Consider the following 15,698-nt stretch of genomic DNA (forward strand, 5'->3'; position numbering starts at 1 on the left):
AACAGTAGCCTCAGTTCTTCAGACAATCTGCTGCAAAATACTGCTACTACCTACTTATTTTCATCTTTGAAAAATGCCTTAAATAGTAGGGAAGAACTATTTCTGCTTTGATTTATACACGAGAGGAACAGTATTCTTTGTTGGTCATAGTATAAATGTGATAATAATAATTGAATATTTAAATATTTAAATGTGATATTAAAAAAACACAGCTGATTCTCATTTACATTATTTTTATTAAGCAAAGCGACTATAGGGCATGCATAAACCAAACCCACATTTTACTGCTAACTGGTACTTACATGGATTACATAGTACTGAGTATTTCACATGCAGTAATTATGTAATCATCGTATATAAATTTTATTAAATTGCCTTTTGGCATGGCATCAATTTTTATAATAAAATAAACACTTGTGAGACCTTATTTTTTTCCCATTTTTTTTTTTTTTTCATGATGAAGGTTACTCATCACATGTAATAGTACATAATGACTACTTTGGAATGACTGGATTATGTAAAGAGAATGATGTGAGTTTTTTAAATTATCTGAAATGAGTAATTGATAGCGAGAGAAGAATCTCAAATGATTTTGTCATGATATTTGCTTAATATTAACCGGTCATATTTTTGTTGTTTTACTAGTCTTATTGTATCATCATAAATTTGTAAACCATGACTAGAAAAATCGTAAGAACCATCCTTTCTTTCTTATTTTTTAAATGAACTTCATTTCCACTTGGATTAGTCAGACTAATTACTTATATTGTATTTGAGAATCTCTCGGCTTCCAGAACCGGGAAACATACAAAAGCAACTGAAAATCAATTCTCACTTTTATCTTTGTTTTATTGGTTTATTTTGGTAATTATCTGTATGTTAAAAATATCAGAATAATCTGGCCTATGGCTTTGATAATTTTTACCACAATGCATTTCTAGACTCGAAGTAATACTTAGATATATGTTATAGTTATCTCCAAGGTGCATCCTGGAGCATAAGTTGTTTTCTAAGATTCCCTCAATACCAAAAACATGCTGATGAAGAGTTTGAAAATAGTAGTTTGTGAGTTATGTCATCAGAAGCAGATTTTTTACCCTCATGTAAAACTTAAGGTGATGTCCTTACATTTCCAGCAGAAGTTGAGTAGCCATTATCTTTCAACATAATTTTTCATCAGTCTTCCAGCATGTTATAATTTGCCTATTATTCTTCCATCAATTATGGAAAAAACAAACCAAACCAAAACAAAAAAGCACCTGAAAAATGGATTCAGAAGGGCTGTACCCCCAAGTCTACCCATGTTCTGATGACTTTCTTCTATTAGAAACTTGTCCCCATGGGGATCAGCTTTTAAAATGTAGCATTCCAGTTAGTGGTAGTGTTATTAGATAGCATTCTGTACCATTACATATTTTGAAACATTTCTCTCTCCAACAAGATTAATAAACGCATGAGAAAAAAAATGTATTTTGTCCATCTCCCTTGAGTTTCTAGACATTCTACAGCAGAGTGACAGAGCTTTTTGAAGAAATAGTAGGCAGAATTTATTAGTGTGAACCCAACAGAAGTGTATTTTTATTGGGCCTCTTCCCAGGCATGGCTAGTCTTTGTGGCTAATGTAAATAAAAACAGAATGGAATCTTGGAGTCAGTGTGTACACAGATATGTTTGACCTATGGATAGGCATCTATCATAAATAATTGGTGTTGATCAGTTTTAACTACATTAAAACCAGGGTGACAACAAGTATCAGACAATTACCTAAGAAACAGGAGTTCTGGACAAGTAAAAATCACAGTTCATCCCTAGGTGGCCCTACAGGGGACAGGCACAGACCTGGTCACCGTGTGGCTGCAGGCGCCAACAAGCAGCTGGGAGGAAGCCTACCCCACACAGGGCTGCTGCAGAGAGCACTCAGGGATTCACTGGGATGGTAGAGACAAGAGACAGCTGCCATTGTTCCTCAGCAGCTCATCTGAAGGGAGCATGTATTGGCGGCTTTGTCTATTGCACTGCCTTTTCAAACTGAGCTGATAATGCTAGTGTCAGTAGTGAAGCATGTGCCAGATTACAGATAGCTAGCAATGGAAGTTGAGAGCTGCTAATTGTGAAACTTGAGAAGAAAATGTGCACATTCCTTCTAAGGCTGCTTTTCGAATGATGGCCTTTTTATCCCAGAACACTGTGGGTTTCACTTCTATTCTCTTCCCACACAAAATGCACAAAGTGTACTGAGTCTCTTTCACTTGGCAGCTTATATATTGCACTCTTTGCAGGGACTGCTTTGGCTTGTTAAAATGTGCCCCATGTATTAAAATGAAATTGTCACTGCTGTGTGGTGCAACATAACATGGTTTGACACTAAGCGCCTGCAGCTACAGAAAACAGGCTTTTATTGCATTTATTCTTCCAGAGACAAGATTCTCTAAAGGCTCAGTGCAGACATTCGCTTAGTTAAATCTGAATGAAGCCAAAGTGAACAATCTAAGCTGCTATGTGCTTGTACAAACAGCCCAGCCCACACGCCATGCCGTGAAAGCAGTGTTACAATGTAGAAATTACATTTTTTAGTGATTTGATCTGAAAAAAACTGACAAAAGACTTGAATATTAATCAATTTTTGTCGCTGTTGTTGCTGTTTGTTTTTGTGATATATTTTTTTTCCGTATGAGCGAGGTTGTCCATTTGAACTCTAAGCAAACTTTTACCATAGGAGTCAAACTTCTGCTGTAAAGTGATGTGAGTGATCTAGAAAGCATGTTACTCTTTCCCCAAAACCATGCAACAGAAAGAATGGAGGATAAGATAATTTTTAAAAGATCTGAGTAGTGAGAAGAAATACTTACACTGGTGGAGTTACTTTGTGGGGAGTACCTGGAGGTAAGAAGTAGCATGCTGAAGCAATGTTGAACACTTTTTAAACACCATCTTTCTAAGAGAGACAAAGTGAATGTATTGCTTTAGCTTTATGATTAGTTTTACTTTCTTCCATTTTTCTATCCCACTTGTGTAGCAGAGTCACAGACCGCTCTGGACTAGCATGCTGTCAGTTCACAAGACCTGAACAACCTGTGAATTCCCTGATGAGATATAGACATGGTTTAGGATTTGAGCAAAGGCTTGGTATTCTTGGGCAGTTTGTTCAATAATTTATGTACACAGTTCACTGTTAATGCTGTAATGCTTCAATTTTGAAAGTTATCTTTAGGTCACACAGAATGAATAGTGAGTCATTTCACCTGCTGGTATTATATGCAAATTGCCTTTACCCAGAATTTGGCTTTTGGTTTTGCTCTACAGCTCATCCTTGCAGGTTATTTTTTAACACTGCAATCCTTAATAATTGTTGCTTAATCCTCTGGGTTCTTCTACAAAGCTTGTTGTTTCTTTTTCCCAACCCATTTGAAGTTATGCTGGGTGCATGAGGAATCTACATACAAGTCATTTGCCTTTCCAGGCAGCACGTGAGAGCACAAAGAACGTCCTTGTTCGGAGAGATCCCTCAGATCCAGGAGGGAGTTGCTCATTGACATTGCAGTAGCTCACACACAAGCCGGGAGCACAGCTGCAGGCTTTGAGGGTGACAGGTCCTCTTTACAAGCCATACTACACCATAATGAGCTCAACCAGTTTCTGTGCAGAAGTCAGCAAGAACAGCTTTGAAGATTTCTCTCAGCATCTGTGCTTGTCTTTCTTTTACCTTCTTTTCCTTTTTGTTTTTGCTGACTGAGCATTTTTGTGAAAGTCTAGTAACTCTTACTGCCTCTAATCCCTAATCCCACCCTTTTCTCTTTTCCAGAATGGAATCTACAGAAAAATGTGAAGTAGTAATTCAGCATTTTAACGGCAAATATCTGAAAACCCCACCTGGTCTACCAGGTAAGTGTAGCCATCATTCTGAAATGTAAAATTTACATAAGAGTTTTGAATATAGAAATGCTGGAATGTACAATGAGAGTGGCTGATGTCACTGTCCCTTCTAAGAGGTTCTACAGATTTACCTGGATGAAACCAATCATTTTTGTCCCATAATATTTTATTCCCTGCCCAAGTTCTTATATTCAAGCATTTGTGTCTGACAGTTGCAGATGTAAGCGTGTATAAAAATCATGTTGTCTTGGTCTGTTTCTCCCTCTTTAATGTGTATATTGTGTGTGATATTTTCCAATTAGAGCAAAGACCACTCAGGTAAATGCCAGTGCTTTTCTAACAACCTAAGAGTATAAATAGATCAGCAACTGCATTAAAGGCTATAAAAAGACCAGAATTTCAGGTCATAGCAGCTTCTATTATTTACAGTTACTAATATTAATAGTAGTAGCTTTTAGTACTGAGGATAGTTCAAATACAAAGTGATTTTATACCATTTGCACTTGCCGTAGTTTCATGAAACCTTGCGATTTTCTGATGATTTTCATAAAATACATTCAGTGGTGTGCCCCAGCCATATCAAAAAGTCAGTCACAGCTAGTATATCTTCTTTGTGAAATCTTCAGCTGTCATCTTTATGGTCATCGACTGTAAAGTTTAGCGATCAGGTGCCTGATTCTTAGTGTTTGTCAGGACCTCCCCAAGGCCACAGATCTTCAAAGACTTCTTCCTCAAACTGTCTGAAGAGCTATTTAGAGTTTCTGGCATTAAGTGAACAAAAATCCTTGTAATAATTATGCCTTAAGTAATCCTCTATTTTTTTTCTTCTTTAAACTTTCATTATACTATTTCCTTTTTTGGTTACTTTCATTAAATTTCTCCTTATTCATTTCCTGATTCTTTATACAGAAGATGCACTAAATACTCTAATTAAAAGAGAGCCATCTGCACAGCTACTGCATACAGTAATTGTGTGCCGCAATGTACATATAAATTGCAGTCAAATCACCTTCATGAAAGAATATAAAACTTTTAGTGCAAGCTGGAATACTTCGTTTTTTGGCCTTCTTTTTCACAAGTAGTCACTGACAGATTTTCTTAGCATCAGCTAACATATGTTATCTGTGTAATGTACAGCAGATTCAGCTGTCTAAAACAACGGGCAAAGCAATGTAGGTAGAGACCTCAAACCTTTGGCATACTTTTCTGTGTGCATACATTAAGTCACAGTTGTAATTTGTTTAATATCATAGCAACACCCAATGGAAGGAATGTGAACAGCAAGGATTTGGGCAGAGCAGTTTCATCATTAGAATCATGCATACTCCATGGTCACATTTCCAGTTGTCCCAGAGTAAGAAATAGAATATTTTACAATGCTTGATGCAAGAAGAGCTATGTAATAACAAATGATAGCTAGTACCTAGAAATCGTTACTTTATTTTTATTTTATTTTTATTTTAAATTAGTCAGGGATTGATATTTGACAGAAACAATGTGGAACATCAAAATAGGAGTCTGGATAAGATTGTGTGATACAATATTATTCTTGTTCCAAAACATACAGTGAAGTTGAATGTTAATGGTTGTAACTTTTGCTGCTTTCTCAGTTAAGTACTCAAATCTACTCTTACTTTCTTGAAGAAGACTTCCAGATGGCAAAGTTGTCTGATACTATTTTCTCTTAATTGCAGTGTGTGCATGTCACTTAGTTGCAAGGATTATCGGGGAACTGAGTATTTTAGAAGTTTTTGTTTACCTGAGTGCCATTCAGATGTAAATAAAGTATAATGCAGCATGGAGTAAAGTCAGTAGCTGAACTCAATTATCCGCTGTATATTTGTAAGATCCCATTGTATATCATTTTGGGAGGACAGATTCTTTGGCTGCAAACACAGGTAATTAGAAATTATCAGAGTTTATTTGATACACAAAAAAGAGAATATCTGCATCTCAGTATTAGTATAGGGCACTCTTTGAATCCATATTTAAAAGACTTCTTGTGTTCATTTGTCTTCCTCTTAAGAAGCCAGAGAACAAACACCATCATTAGAGCAGTTGGATCAATTCAAGTGATACTAGCCACTCATTTATCTTTGACAACTGCAAAAAAACAAGTCAGTCCTAGTTTCTTCTTCATGTAATTTCTGTTAGAGCTGCTACTCAGCTTATGTATCTGTTATGTACTTGTACTTAAACTTCCTAGTAAAAATAGAAGCATCTTGTTTATCAACCTCTGGGCAGTTGTTTATCTTCCTGCATGGAGAAGGCAGGAGAAACAGTCTCCTAGTGTACATGGAAAATCAGTCAGACTCTGAAAATTATCTTTCAAGCATCTCAATAATTGACATAGAAAGAAAATCATCTCTAGTTATTACTGTGACCTCTTTATAGATTTCAGTTAAAACATGAGGAACCAGAGAACATTAGCGGAAGTATGCAACACTATCTGTTATTAACCTCTATTTGTCAAGACATGATCTTACTGTGAGAGAAAGCTAATCAATCCTTTTAGGGTTAAATGAAATTGATCGTGTATAGTCAGCTGGATTTCCTTTTGGCCCAGCAGGCAATTGTGAGCATCTTAAGTTTTTGTCCTCATTTCTCACCTAAACTCTCATGTTTTACTGCAAGCTTGCTGTCTAGAAACAGGTTGGATTAGGCCTGCAAGAAAAGTCATAGAATCGTAGGGTCATCTAGTGCAACCATCAGCCCATCACCACCACGCCACTAAGTGTGTCATTCAGTGCCATATGTATCCTCGTCTTGAACACCTCCAGGGACAGTGACTCAACCACCTCCCTGGCCAGCCTGTTCCAATTCTTCACCACTCTTTGTGGGAAGAAATTTTTCCTACTATGCAACTTGAACCTCCCCTGGCACAACTTAAGGCCATTCTCTCTCGTCTTATCACTGTTACTTGGGAGAAGAGGCTGATCACAACCATGCTATAACCTCCTTTTAGGTTGTTGTAAGAGAGCACATGTTGTCACACCTGAGCCTCCTCTTCTTCAGACTAAACAATCCCAGGTCCAAGTTGGCTTGGCTGTAGTCTACTTTGTATTACCCTGCTTCCTGTGGCAGTGGTATTATGGACCAGACAAACCACTTTGGCAGCTAGCTTCCATCCATACCATCTTCCCCAGTAGCATTCCCTAAGATGCAGTGCTTGTGAGGAAATAGGATATATATGTGTGTGTTCATATACTGTGTCTGGAGGATAAAATATGCATGTGTTGTGGTGCAGTTGTGCCTGATTATCAAGTCATGATCAAAGGACTGGAGTAGGTAGCTTCCACATGCTGCTGAGCAGTTTTGTCAGTAAAGCCCCACAGCTCTCGCTTTCACAATGGGTAACCTGTAGGCCACTGTTATGCTGGCCTGAAGTATACCACAGACATTCTTCTTTTCAGGTTCTTTCCCATCTATTGTTTCCATGGTAAATGAGATGTATATTTAGTTCATTTTCAGGTTGTTTTATTTTGGTTTGTTTTGTTTTGTTTTTTTTTTCAACTGTTGTGTGCCTCAGCATTTGAACACAAGCAGAAGTGGCACATCTAAGCTGGTCTAGACCAACAGTACATCAGAAAAGAGTAAAGCAGCCTCACTTCTGCACACACAGGCCACCCTGAATGCTCTTTATTCTGTGTGTGCCCAAGGCAAAAGTATATCATTCTTCACTCTCTGACTTCAACTACTGTCTGCCTGTTGTCTGAAAAATAACCTATAGAGCTGAGCAGTTGCAACTTCAGACTGCTCTACTTCAAGCCAGTGACAGTGGAAGGGTTATTTTCTGACACTCAAAATGTTTTGCTGATCAAATGTGTAATGGCTAAGTAAATTGAGCACTGTTACATCTTTATTAGTGAATTATTCTTGCTAAGGGTGCTTCTCTGTCCAACTACTTGGATTCACTTCATTCCAAAGGGAATTGCTCCACTGTCCTGCTTGCTCAACTAATAGGCATGTCATGATGCTCAGTCTTAGAAATATAGTGCAAGATAATTGGTTGTCCCATAAATAATTAGTTAGTATCTTTGCATTTCTTGCAGACTGAGAAAGAGCAATTGTCTCAAGAAATCTGCAAAACATGAATGCTCAGCAGATTCCATGTGAAGTTCATAAATATTCGGAGTAGCTCTTGGTTGATTTTTTAGTGTTTTGTTTTTGTTTTCCATTTATTAGCAGTGCTTTTTTGAGATAAATTGACCAGGGCCTAATAGGTTCATTTTTTTTCCTGTTACATTTCCTTATACTCTGAAAAGTGCAGCCCCGAATGAAAATAATTGTATAGTCCCTTATTCCCCTTAAAAAGAGGAGTTAGCAAATGAATACATCATAACACAGCACTGTACATCTCAATCAAGGTGTTTAGGGCATTATTAACGATGAAGGTAGCTCGCCCTGAGTCTTCCAATGCCACATCTCTTTTTACTGGTACACAGAGGACTTAAAAATGAAATCCTGCTAATCTATGATATTCTCAACTACAGAATTCAAGTAAAAATGCCTAATTATGTTAGTAACAACTTGATCTCTTTTTCGATGTGTGAAATTTGAGTGCAGTTTTGCAGTTTTTGAAGTGTTCACCTCCCAGTATACCTGGATGTCTTAAAAATATATATATATTTTCTCCCCTGAATACATGCAGAAGCTTAACAAGTTCTTAGTTTTCTCTCTGGAATTTCACAGAAATTTCCCTCAGTTTTGTTATTTATCCATTATGCTTCTTCGCAGCATTTTCTAGTAATTGTAGTACTTCCTAAATTTCATTTGCTTTCTGAATACATTTGGTTGTCAGAGGGCTTTGGTCCAATTCCTATTTCGGCAAAAACTTCTAGATAGTGAGACACATGAATGCAATACATGCTCAAGTATCTTCCTCTTTCTTCTATCTAGTCTACCTGATCAATCTGATATCAGTCTGATCTGGTTACATGATCTAGTGGTTGGCAACCCAGCGTGTGGCAGAGGTCTTGGAACAACCTTATGATCCTTGGTGTCCAAGCCATTCCATGACCATGTGATTCTATGATTCTTAGTAGCTCTATGTGGACTTTAGCTGTAATTTTACTGCCAGGTTACAAATGCCTGATGACCAGAAAGCAAAAGTAAACACTATTTTTGCATAGGTTAAGAACCGCACAAGAACAAGTGACTGGCATTTTGAAACTCTTAAACAGGGAAAAATGATCTGCAGTGATTCAGATATATTTGCAAATACCTCAGGCAGGAAGATGGTTCTTGAAATAATGGCTAAAAAAAATAATAACTAGTCATACGTTCTTCTCTTGAAGAGGGCCAGAGCACTGCATTTCTGTGGACTCATTTCACCAGAACGAACAGGTATTTTCTACCTCTCTGATTAGTTTCAGTATTCTGCATAGTCATCTCTTGGATTCTCTTAAACACAAAGAGTAAATTCACATACTTAATCTTTGCTTCAGGGAGGTAGACTTAGAACATGGAATTAACTACATTTTTACTAGGAGATCACAACTAAGACATGAGAAAAAACTATTTCAGTTGAGGATTAGCTGTGCAATGGATGGAAGCATTTTTACATTATTTTTCTTTCTTTCTGATTGGATGAACAAATGGTATCTTATATGTCATTAGTGATGATGTTAATTGTTTTTCTGAATGAATGTATTAACCTAAAATGTGTTGTTTGAGAATTTGTTAGCTCCTTTCTTTTAGTTTGCTTCTTTATCTTTTTGTTTAATTGTGTCTCTTGATCTGTATGCATAAAACACTTAAAAACTATTCCAAAACTGTATTCTTGGGAGTTTACTTCACATTATTGAGGTGAGTAATAAATTACTATAAATATCCATGTTTTTCTATCTCTCCATGTATATACATGGATATGTATGTGACTTTTAGACAAGACAAAACAGGAGTCAAAGGGAGAAACTAACTAGGTACTGGTTTGTAGTTAGCTTAAAACACTTGTTGAGTACTACAGAGAATTTAAACCATGCTTTGCTAAGTTTCATACTGGTAATACTCACTAAAGCTGGTTTAAAAAGATTATCTTATACATATTGTTATCCTCAGGAAAGATCTGTGTTCAGAAAAATAAAATTTCCCTCATTTGTATCTTCACTTCCTTTAACGTTTATGATTTTAATGTTATCTGAATCTTTTACATTCTCTACATTCTGTAAATTCAGTAATGTAAATATTTTCATTATTATCTGATGACTGCAGTCAACATCCTTCCCTACTATATCAGAAAATACGATCCATGTAAAGACTTTTGTAAAATGACTGTTCAACAGATTTTCTGTTTCTTTATCCTGTCTCCAATACCTGACTGTTATTTTTTTATGGAACCACTGTTATCTTCAATTTCTGTGCTCTGTGAATGCATGTGCTCACCTCCTTGTTAGCAGAAACTTCTTTTACATCTTGAACCCTAAAAACATCCTTTTTAGTTCTGTCAGTTCATAATCTTTATCTCTGACAGACAATCTGAGTCTCTAATGCCTTCCTTATTGTCCTCCCCAAGTCCTGGTGAATGACCATGAGGTCAGTGTAAATCATCCCACTTTGCACACCAGATGCTTCCCGTGTCCTGGCAGTGTGCAGGCAGCAGTGCCCTGCTCAGGCTCCTATGGAAAACTGCTTAATGCAGGATGGGCTCTGTGGACTTTTTGCCTAGATCACATTAGACATTAGGAGATGTCTCAGTGCAAATACAGCCATCAGAAAAGTGAGTCCCTGGAAAATTATAGTTCAATTATTCAAACATCATGTAACAATTAAAACCACGTAGACTTTGGCCATAAAAATAGGCTTTCTTCCCAAGGAACTATAGGAGGGATACTGAATTAGTAGAAAATATACAACCTGCTGCTTCCCTAGTTAGGTCTCTGTGGCTGGGTTTTGTGGCTTATGAAGGTATTTGTGGTGTGGCCAGCCTCATCAGTGCTGCAACTCTGTTCTTCTAATATTCAGCCAAATGCAACTTGACCTTAATCCAACCTGTATACACTCTTAAGTTATAGATGTCCACTGTTTTATGACTTCAGCTGAAATCAAGTGTTCCTTGGATTGTCTCCTTCCTTTCAAAGACAAGCCTTTAAAAGTCAGAAAATATTTGTTTTGATCCTTACTATTCATAGGAATTTCAAATGTGTCATTTCTGATCACTGAACAACAGAGGTTTCTCCATCTTTAGCTCCTTTCTTCTCTTTTCCAGAGTTATGTTTATGTAACCAGTTGTTCTTGCTGAGCTGCCATTCAGGTAAATGCTTCTGGTTTCATATCACACATTTCCATGTCTTGCTGTAAAGTTCCATTCCTGATTTCCTAGAGTTTTTTAGAATTTGAAGATTATATATTCTTTAACGACAAAGGGATACTTTACAGGGAAAAAATCCCCCATCCAATCAAACCCTCATCTCATTTCCATTTAGTTCAAACAAACTCTCCCTTTTTCTAGCATGATACAGAATTAGATATCAATGCAGTAAAGCACAGTAGCTATATATGTATCTATATCTTGGAGAAACATGAGTTGGGCTAATTCGTATTTCAGACATTAGGAGGTTTGTATCAGTGCTAAATCGCATAGTTGGGCTCTTCAAGGAATTTGTGTGAGAAAAGACGTAGTACCAAGTTTGTCTAAGACCTGGTTTTCCAGAAATACGTAAAGATGCTGATGATGGGGAAGGTCTAAAGATCTGATGTGGTACATATTTGTCTTGTTTTATTTATGCTGGTACTGGTCTGTAAGTCCTTAGGAAAAGAGCTATATATTTTTGAATTTAAATAACCTTATTATGAAATGCTGAGTTTCGTGATCTGGTTGTATAATTAAAGAGAAATTCTTTCATACAATTTTTGTTATTACTTTGCATCTGGAAGTAACAAAAATGCATAAGACCAATTTGTCTGTGGTATTGTAGTAATTCATGTAGTGATGTACAAAACAGCATTACTGTGGTTTGGATTAAGATCTTTGGCTTGGTTTATAACATTGAAGTTAGAGAACAATATGGCATATAAATGAGAAAAGATCATTCTGGTTTATTTTTTCCTTTCCTTTTTTTTTTTTTTTCCTATCACAGTATCACCTGTCAAATCTTTCCTAATATTTCCAGAAGCCTGTAGCATGAATGGAGAACTGCATTCTTTTATCATTTGTAATATCTAGTGGTAATGAACTGTGTCTCAGTTTATCTAAATTAATTTTAATATATACATTTTTCTTTTCACCTCAAAGTGAATTTTTGCTTTGGAGAGTGACTATGTACATCTAATGATTCAGCAAATCTCTCCCCCTTATATGCAAAGACAGACATATCTGCTGATGGGCAAAAAAGACTTTTCTACACAATACCACACTGTGTAAGCAACACAGCTGAGAGCAGGTGCACTGAATTCTATCATACTCATACGTCAGCCATAGAAGTGTTGACAAGTTTCTGGTGCAGGGACAGCACTGCTCCTGGGATGCACTTGCAAAATCCAAGACCAGACAGACGAGTTGCGCAGGTGTTATAGCAGGCAAAATTTATGAGCCAGAAAGATTCACAGCTTGAATTTCAGATTGCACAGGTCTGAAGGGCTGGCGATTTGAAATAAAGCAAAACAAACAAATAAAAGCATGCAAATAAGAGCATGGAACATTGTAAACTCATTTGTACATGATTCAGATTTCAGGGAGGAATTTTGTTTTCACATCAACTCTGGCCAGCAGTGGCAAAACTCCTCCTGTTTCTTCCCCTTGGCATAACTTTTCCTGCATTACTTTATTAGTCCCTTCAGGACAATTTAAATGATGGAGTACATCTGCTTTGCAAGCCCTCCTGCTGCAGTAGAGTGTTGTCACACCTGTGCCAACTAAAATGCTAACTTCAGCAAGGGCATCAATCTAGCTGAGCACAGGATAACGGAGGCTAACCTCATGAGCTAACAGTGTGTTATGCTCAATAATATCCAGAAATCAGTTTGTGTTCTTTTCTTCTTTGTACTTTTTTTTCTTTTTTCTTTTCTCTTTTTTCTTTTTCTTTTTTTTTTTTTACCAAGGGGAATTATTTCCCTTTCAGCTCCTTTATAGACAAACCCTTTCTTGCCTCATTCTTCCCTCACTCTCCACTAGCTTTTCCACTGGCTTTCAAGTCAGATTAAACATTCTGAAATTTGAAGAATGGAGAAGTTTCAGTCAGAAGTTTCAGTCAGAACCTTTGCCCTGTAAATTCCAACTAACCTGAAAACAAAAGTTTTATTGAAGCTTAAAAATGTACAAGTATAAGATCTTTGATCTACTGCTTTGGAAGTCCATATTTCAGCTAGAATTGGAAGCCTCTGGGACTGTCCTTTTCAGATATCCCAATAAAACTGGGGCATCGATTTTTTTTAGCCTATTTTGGAACACTACTGTAAATCAGTAAGCATCCAGGTGATGTGCACCTGGTCCCTGCCACTTACACCACTCAGCACGGTGACATGAATGATTCTGTCTCTGAACACATTGAGGTGGCACTTCACAGAGGTAGTTTTGCTCCATCAGGGCTGTATGGTGCGTTTTCTCCAAATTTTCTTGCTAGTTCTTGCAGAGAAACTGGCTCAAAGGAGATAATACTTATCCAGTCTTCCAAGTGCTTCTGTGTGCTCGAGTAGTTTGTGTAGATGTTTGGTACTTGTGTCTTATAACAAGAACGGGATATTCTGCCTTCCTGGTCTTGCCTTTCTGCCATTTTCCTTTCATCCCTCAAAAAATAAATCTTTCCTTTGGCCAGGGGAACATCGAGGACTCTGCTGCACAGCTCCCACCTCGAAAGCACGGAGTGGCATGAAGTCTCTCAAGTAGAGCAGAAAGATCTTTCCCTTTGTAATTCATTCAGACAAAAGAAGAGCTTATCACAACAGCAGTTTCCATTTGTTTTGAATACCAGGAGCTTCTTGCATAATTGAAGACAGTCTCTCCCTCTTTTTTTTCCTCCTCAAATGGTACTGCAAAACAGAGAAGAGCAATTCAGCTTGAAAATGCTGAGAAAACTGATGTATAACGTTTTATTTGATTTTTTTTCCCCACTAACAATGACATTATGATGATCAGCCATCTTTAGCAGCTGCAGAATCCCAATTTCTTGGCCATTTCTGTTAGTCTTTTTTGTCTGAATGGAATTGTTTGATCATAACATCATAGAAAGGTCTTTCCCGGGTTAAATCACAGGAACTTTAAAGAGGCAAAACAGCCTTCATTTTACTGTAACTGCTATCGTGTCTGTGATGTGCCTGCAATTTGCCTTCTACAATGTGAGAAACATCAAGAGGGAGGGGAAAGGTGCTGGATGTCTGATTCTATATGCATCCTTTTTGTTAAAGCTCATTAAAACAGCATTTTGTATGTAGCATTTCTACCACTACCCTATATAAAATTCTTGAGTATACAGTATTTCTGAATTGCTACTGTTCAGCAAACAAGAAATAAAAGAAAAAATAAGAAAAGGGAAGAGAAAGCAGTGCTTCAGCATTGGTTTTATTGGGATGATATAAAAATGTAGTTTGCAAAGAGCAAGCTTTACCAGTGTCACTGCATGTATGACTTTCATCTTCAAAAAATGCAGATTTTAACCCTTCCAAAAATGCTGCAGTTTTTGTGGGTGCTGTTCACCTACAGTATTACCTTGTTTAATACAATTTGCTTCTTCTGCTATTGGGTTAATGATTATACTTTGAATTGACTGAATATAAGCCTTAATTTTTTCGTTCCCTTCCCTTGTCTCTCTTTCTCCAAATACCATAATGTTGTGATGGAGTAAGTTTTGAAGTTCAGAACTGTTATTTACACCATTTTGATGTGTAGTTCCTATTCAAGTTAAGAAAATATGACCCAGCAGCCTACTATATCCTTGTGTGAATTTCCATCTATAAGCTCACCCAGTGCAGAAGCACCATGAACACCATCTGCCTTACAGTCATTAATATCCTTAATGCATTTTTTCTGATATGCTTTTCATTTTTCATTTTTGTAGAAATACATTTTGCCTACCTCTAATTTCAATGAAATGCAGTCCTTTTGTGCATTGTGTGGCTCTGGTGACTGGTTTTGATATTGTCTACTGGACATTTCATCCCGGGATTTAGTGTCAGTGCTAAGAAAACAGAAGACATACTTGGGACAGTAGCAGTTCAATATGGAAAAAAATAAAGAAAGTGAGCATTACTCAATTTTAAAAGTTTTTTTTTGTTTGTTCGTTTGTTTGTTTTCCCAAGACTTTTCTTTATTGGTTTTTGGCAAGTGGGCTCCTTGCTAACCCTGCAGTATCTCTTCCTAATATAATACCATGGGCATTTTTAAAGTAGTTTGAGAAGTACCTCAGCCCCATTAAACTACATTGGTAGTTAGGTATTGAAGTATTTTAGGGGTAGTTGAAACTGTTGATTCCTAATGTTAGTATTACCAAGTATATAAAAATTAATATGTCAAACCAGACTGTCAGACTTGGGCAATAAAACTGTTATTTTATACAAAAAAAAAAACAATTTAGAAGCTCAAAGCTTATATATGTCACACAAGAAAGATCAACTCGTAAGATCAGGAAGAAGATACACCCATCCTTTAAGATCCTTTAAGTGGAGCACTTCAAAAAGATGTTAATCATATTGATTTTGATAGTGGGTTTTGTTCTGCAGATGTTTGTCTCCTAGGAGATACATGAGGACCACCAACACACTTCAAACAGACCCCCAAAAAAGAGCAGTCGCCACATAATGGTTTTCAGTTACCACTAGGGGAGCTGAATCAATGGCTAATTTGATACCTCTTTATCATTTCTCATGCATCGTATCCCATACCTAGCAGTGAA

At 36.9% G+C, this 15,698-nt stretch overlaps 1 protein-coding gene across 1 annotated transcript in view; it reads left to right on the forward strand.

Moving 5' to 3' along the window:
* The window catches only part of RBMS3 (RNA binding motif single stranded interacting protein 3), a 687,926-nt gene that overhangs the window by 551,867 nt on the left and 120,361 nt on the right, over positions 1–15,698 (forward strand). Inside the window, 1 exon segment of the mRNA XM_048952200.1 lies at positions 3,803–3,882. Within this exon segment, the coding sequence (XP_048808157.1) occupies positions 3,803–3,882 (80 nt within the window).

This window comes from Lagopus muta, chromosome 7 (genome assembly GCF_023343835.1).
Source record: "Lagopus muta isolate bLagMut1 chromosome 7, bLagMut1 primary, whole genome shotgun sequence".
Taxonomy (NCBI): Eukaryota; Metazoa; Chordata; class Aves; order Galliformes; family Phasianidae; genus Lagopus; species Lagopus muta.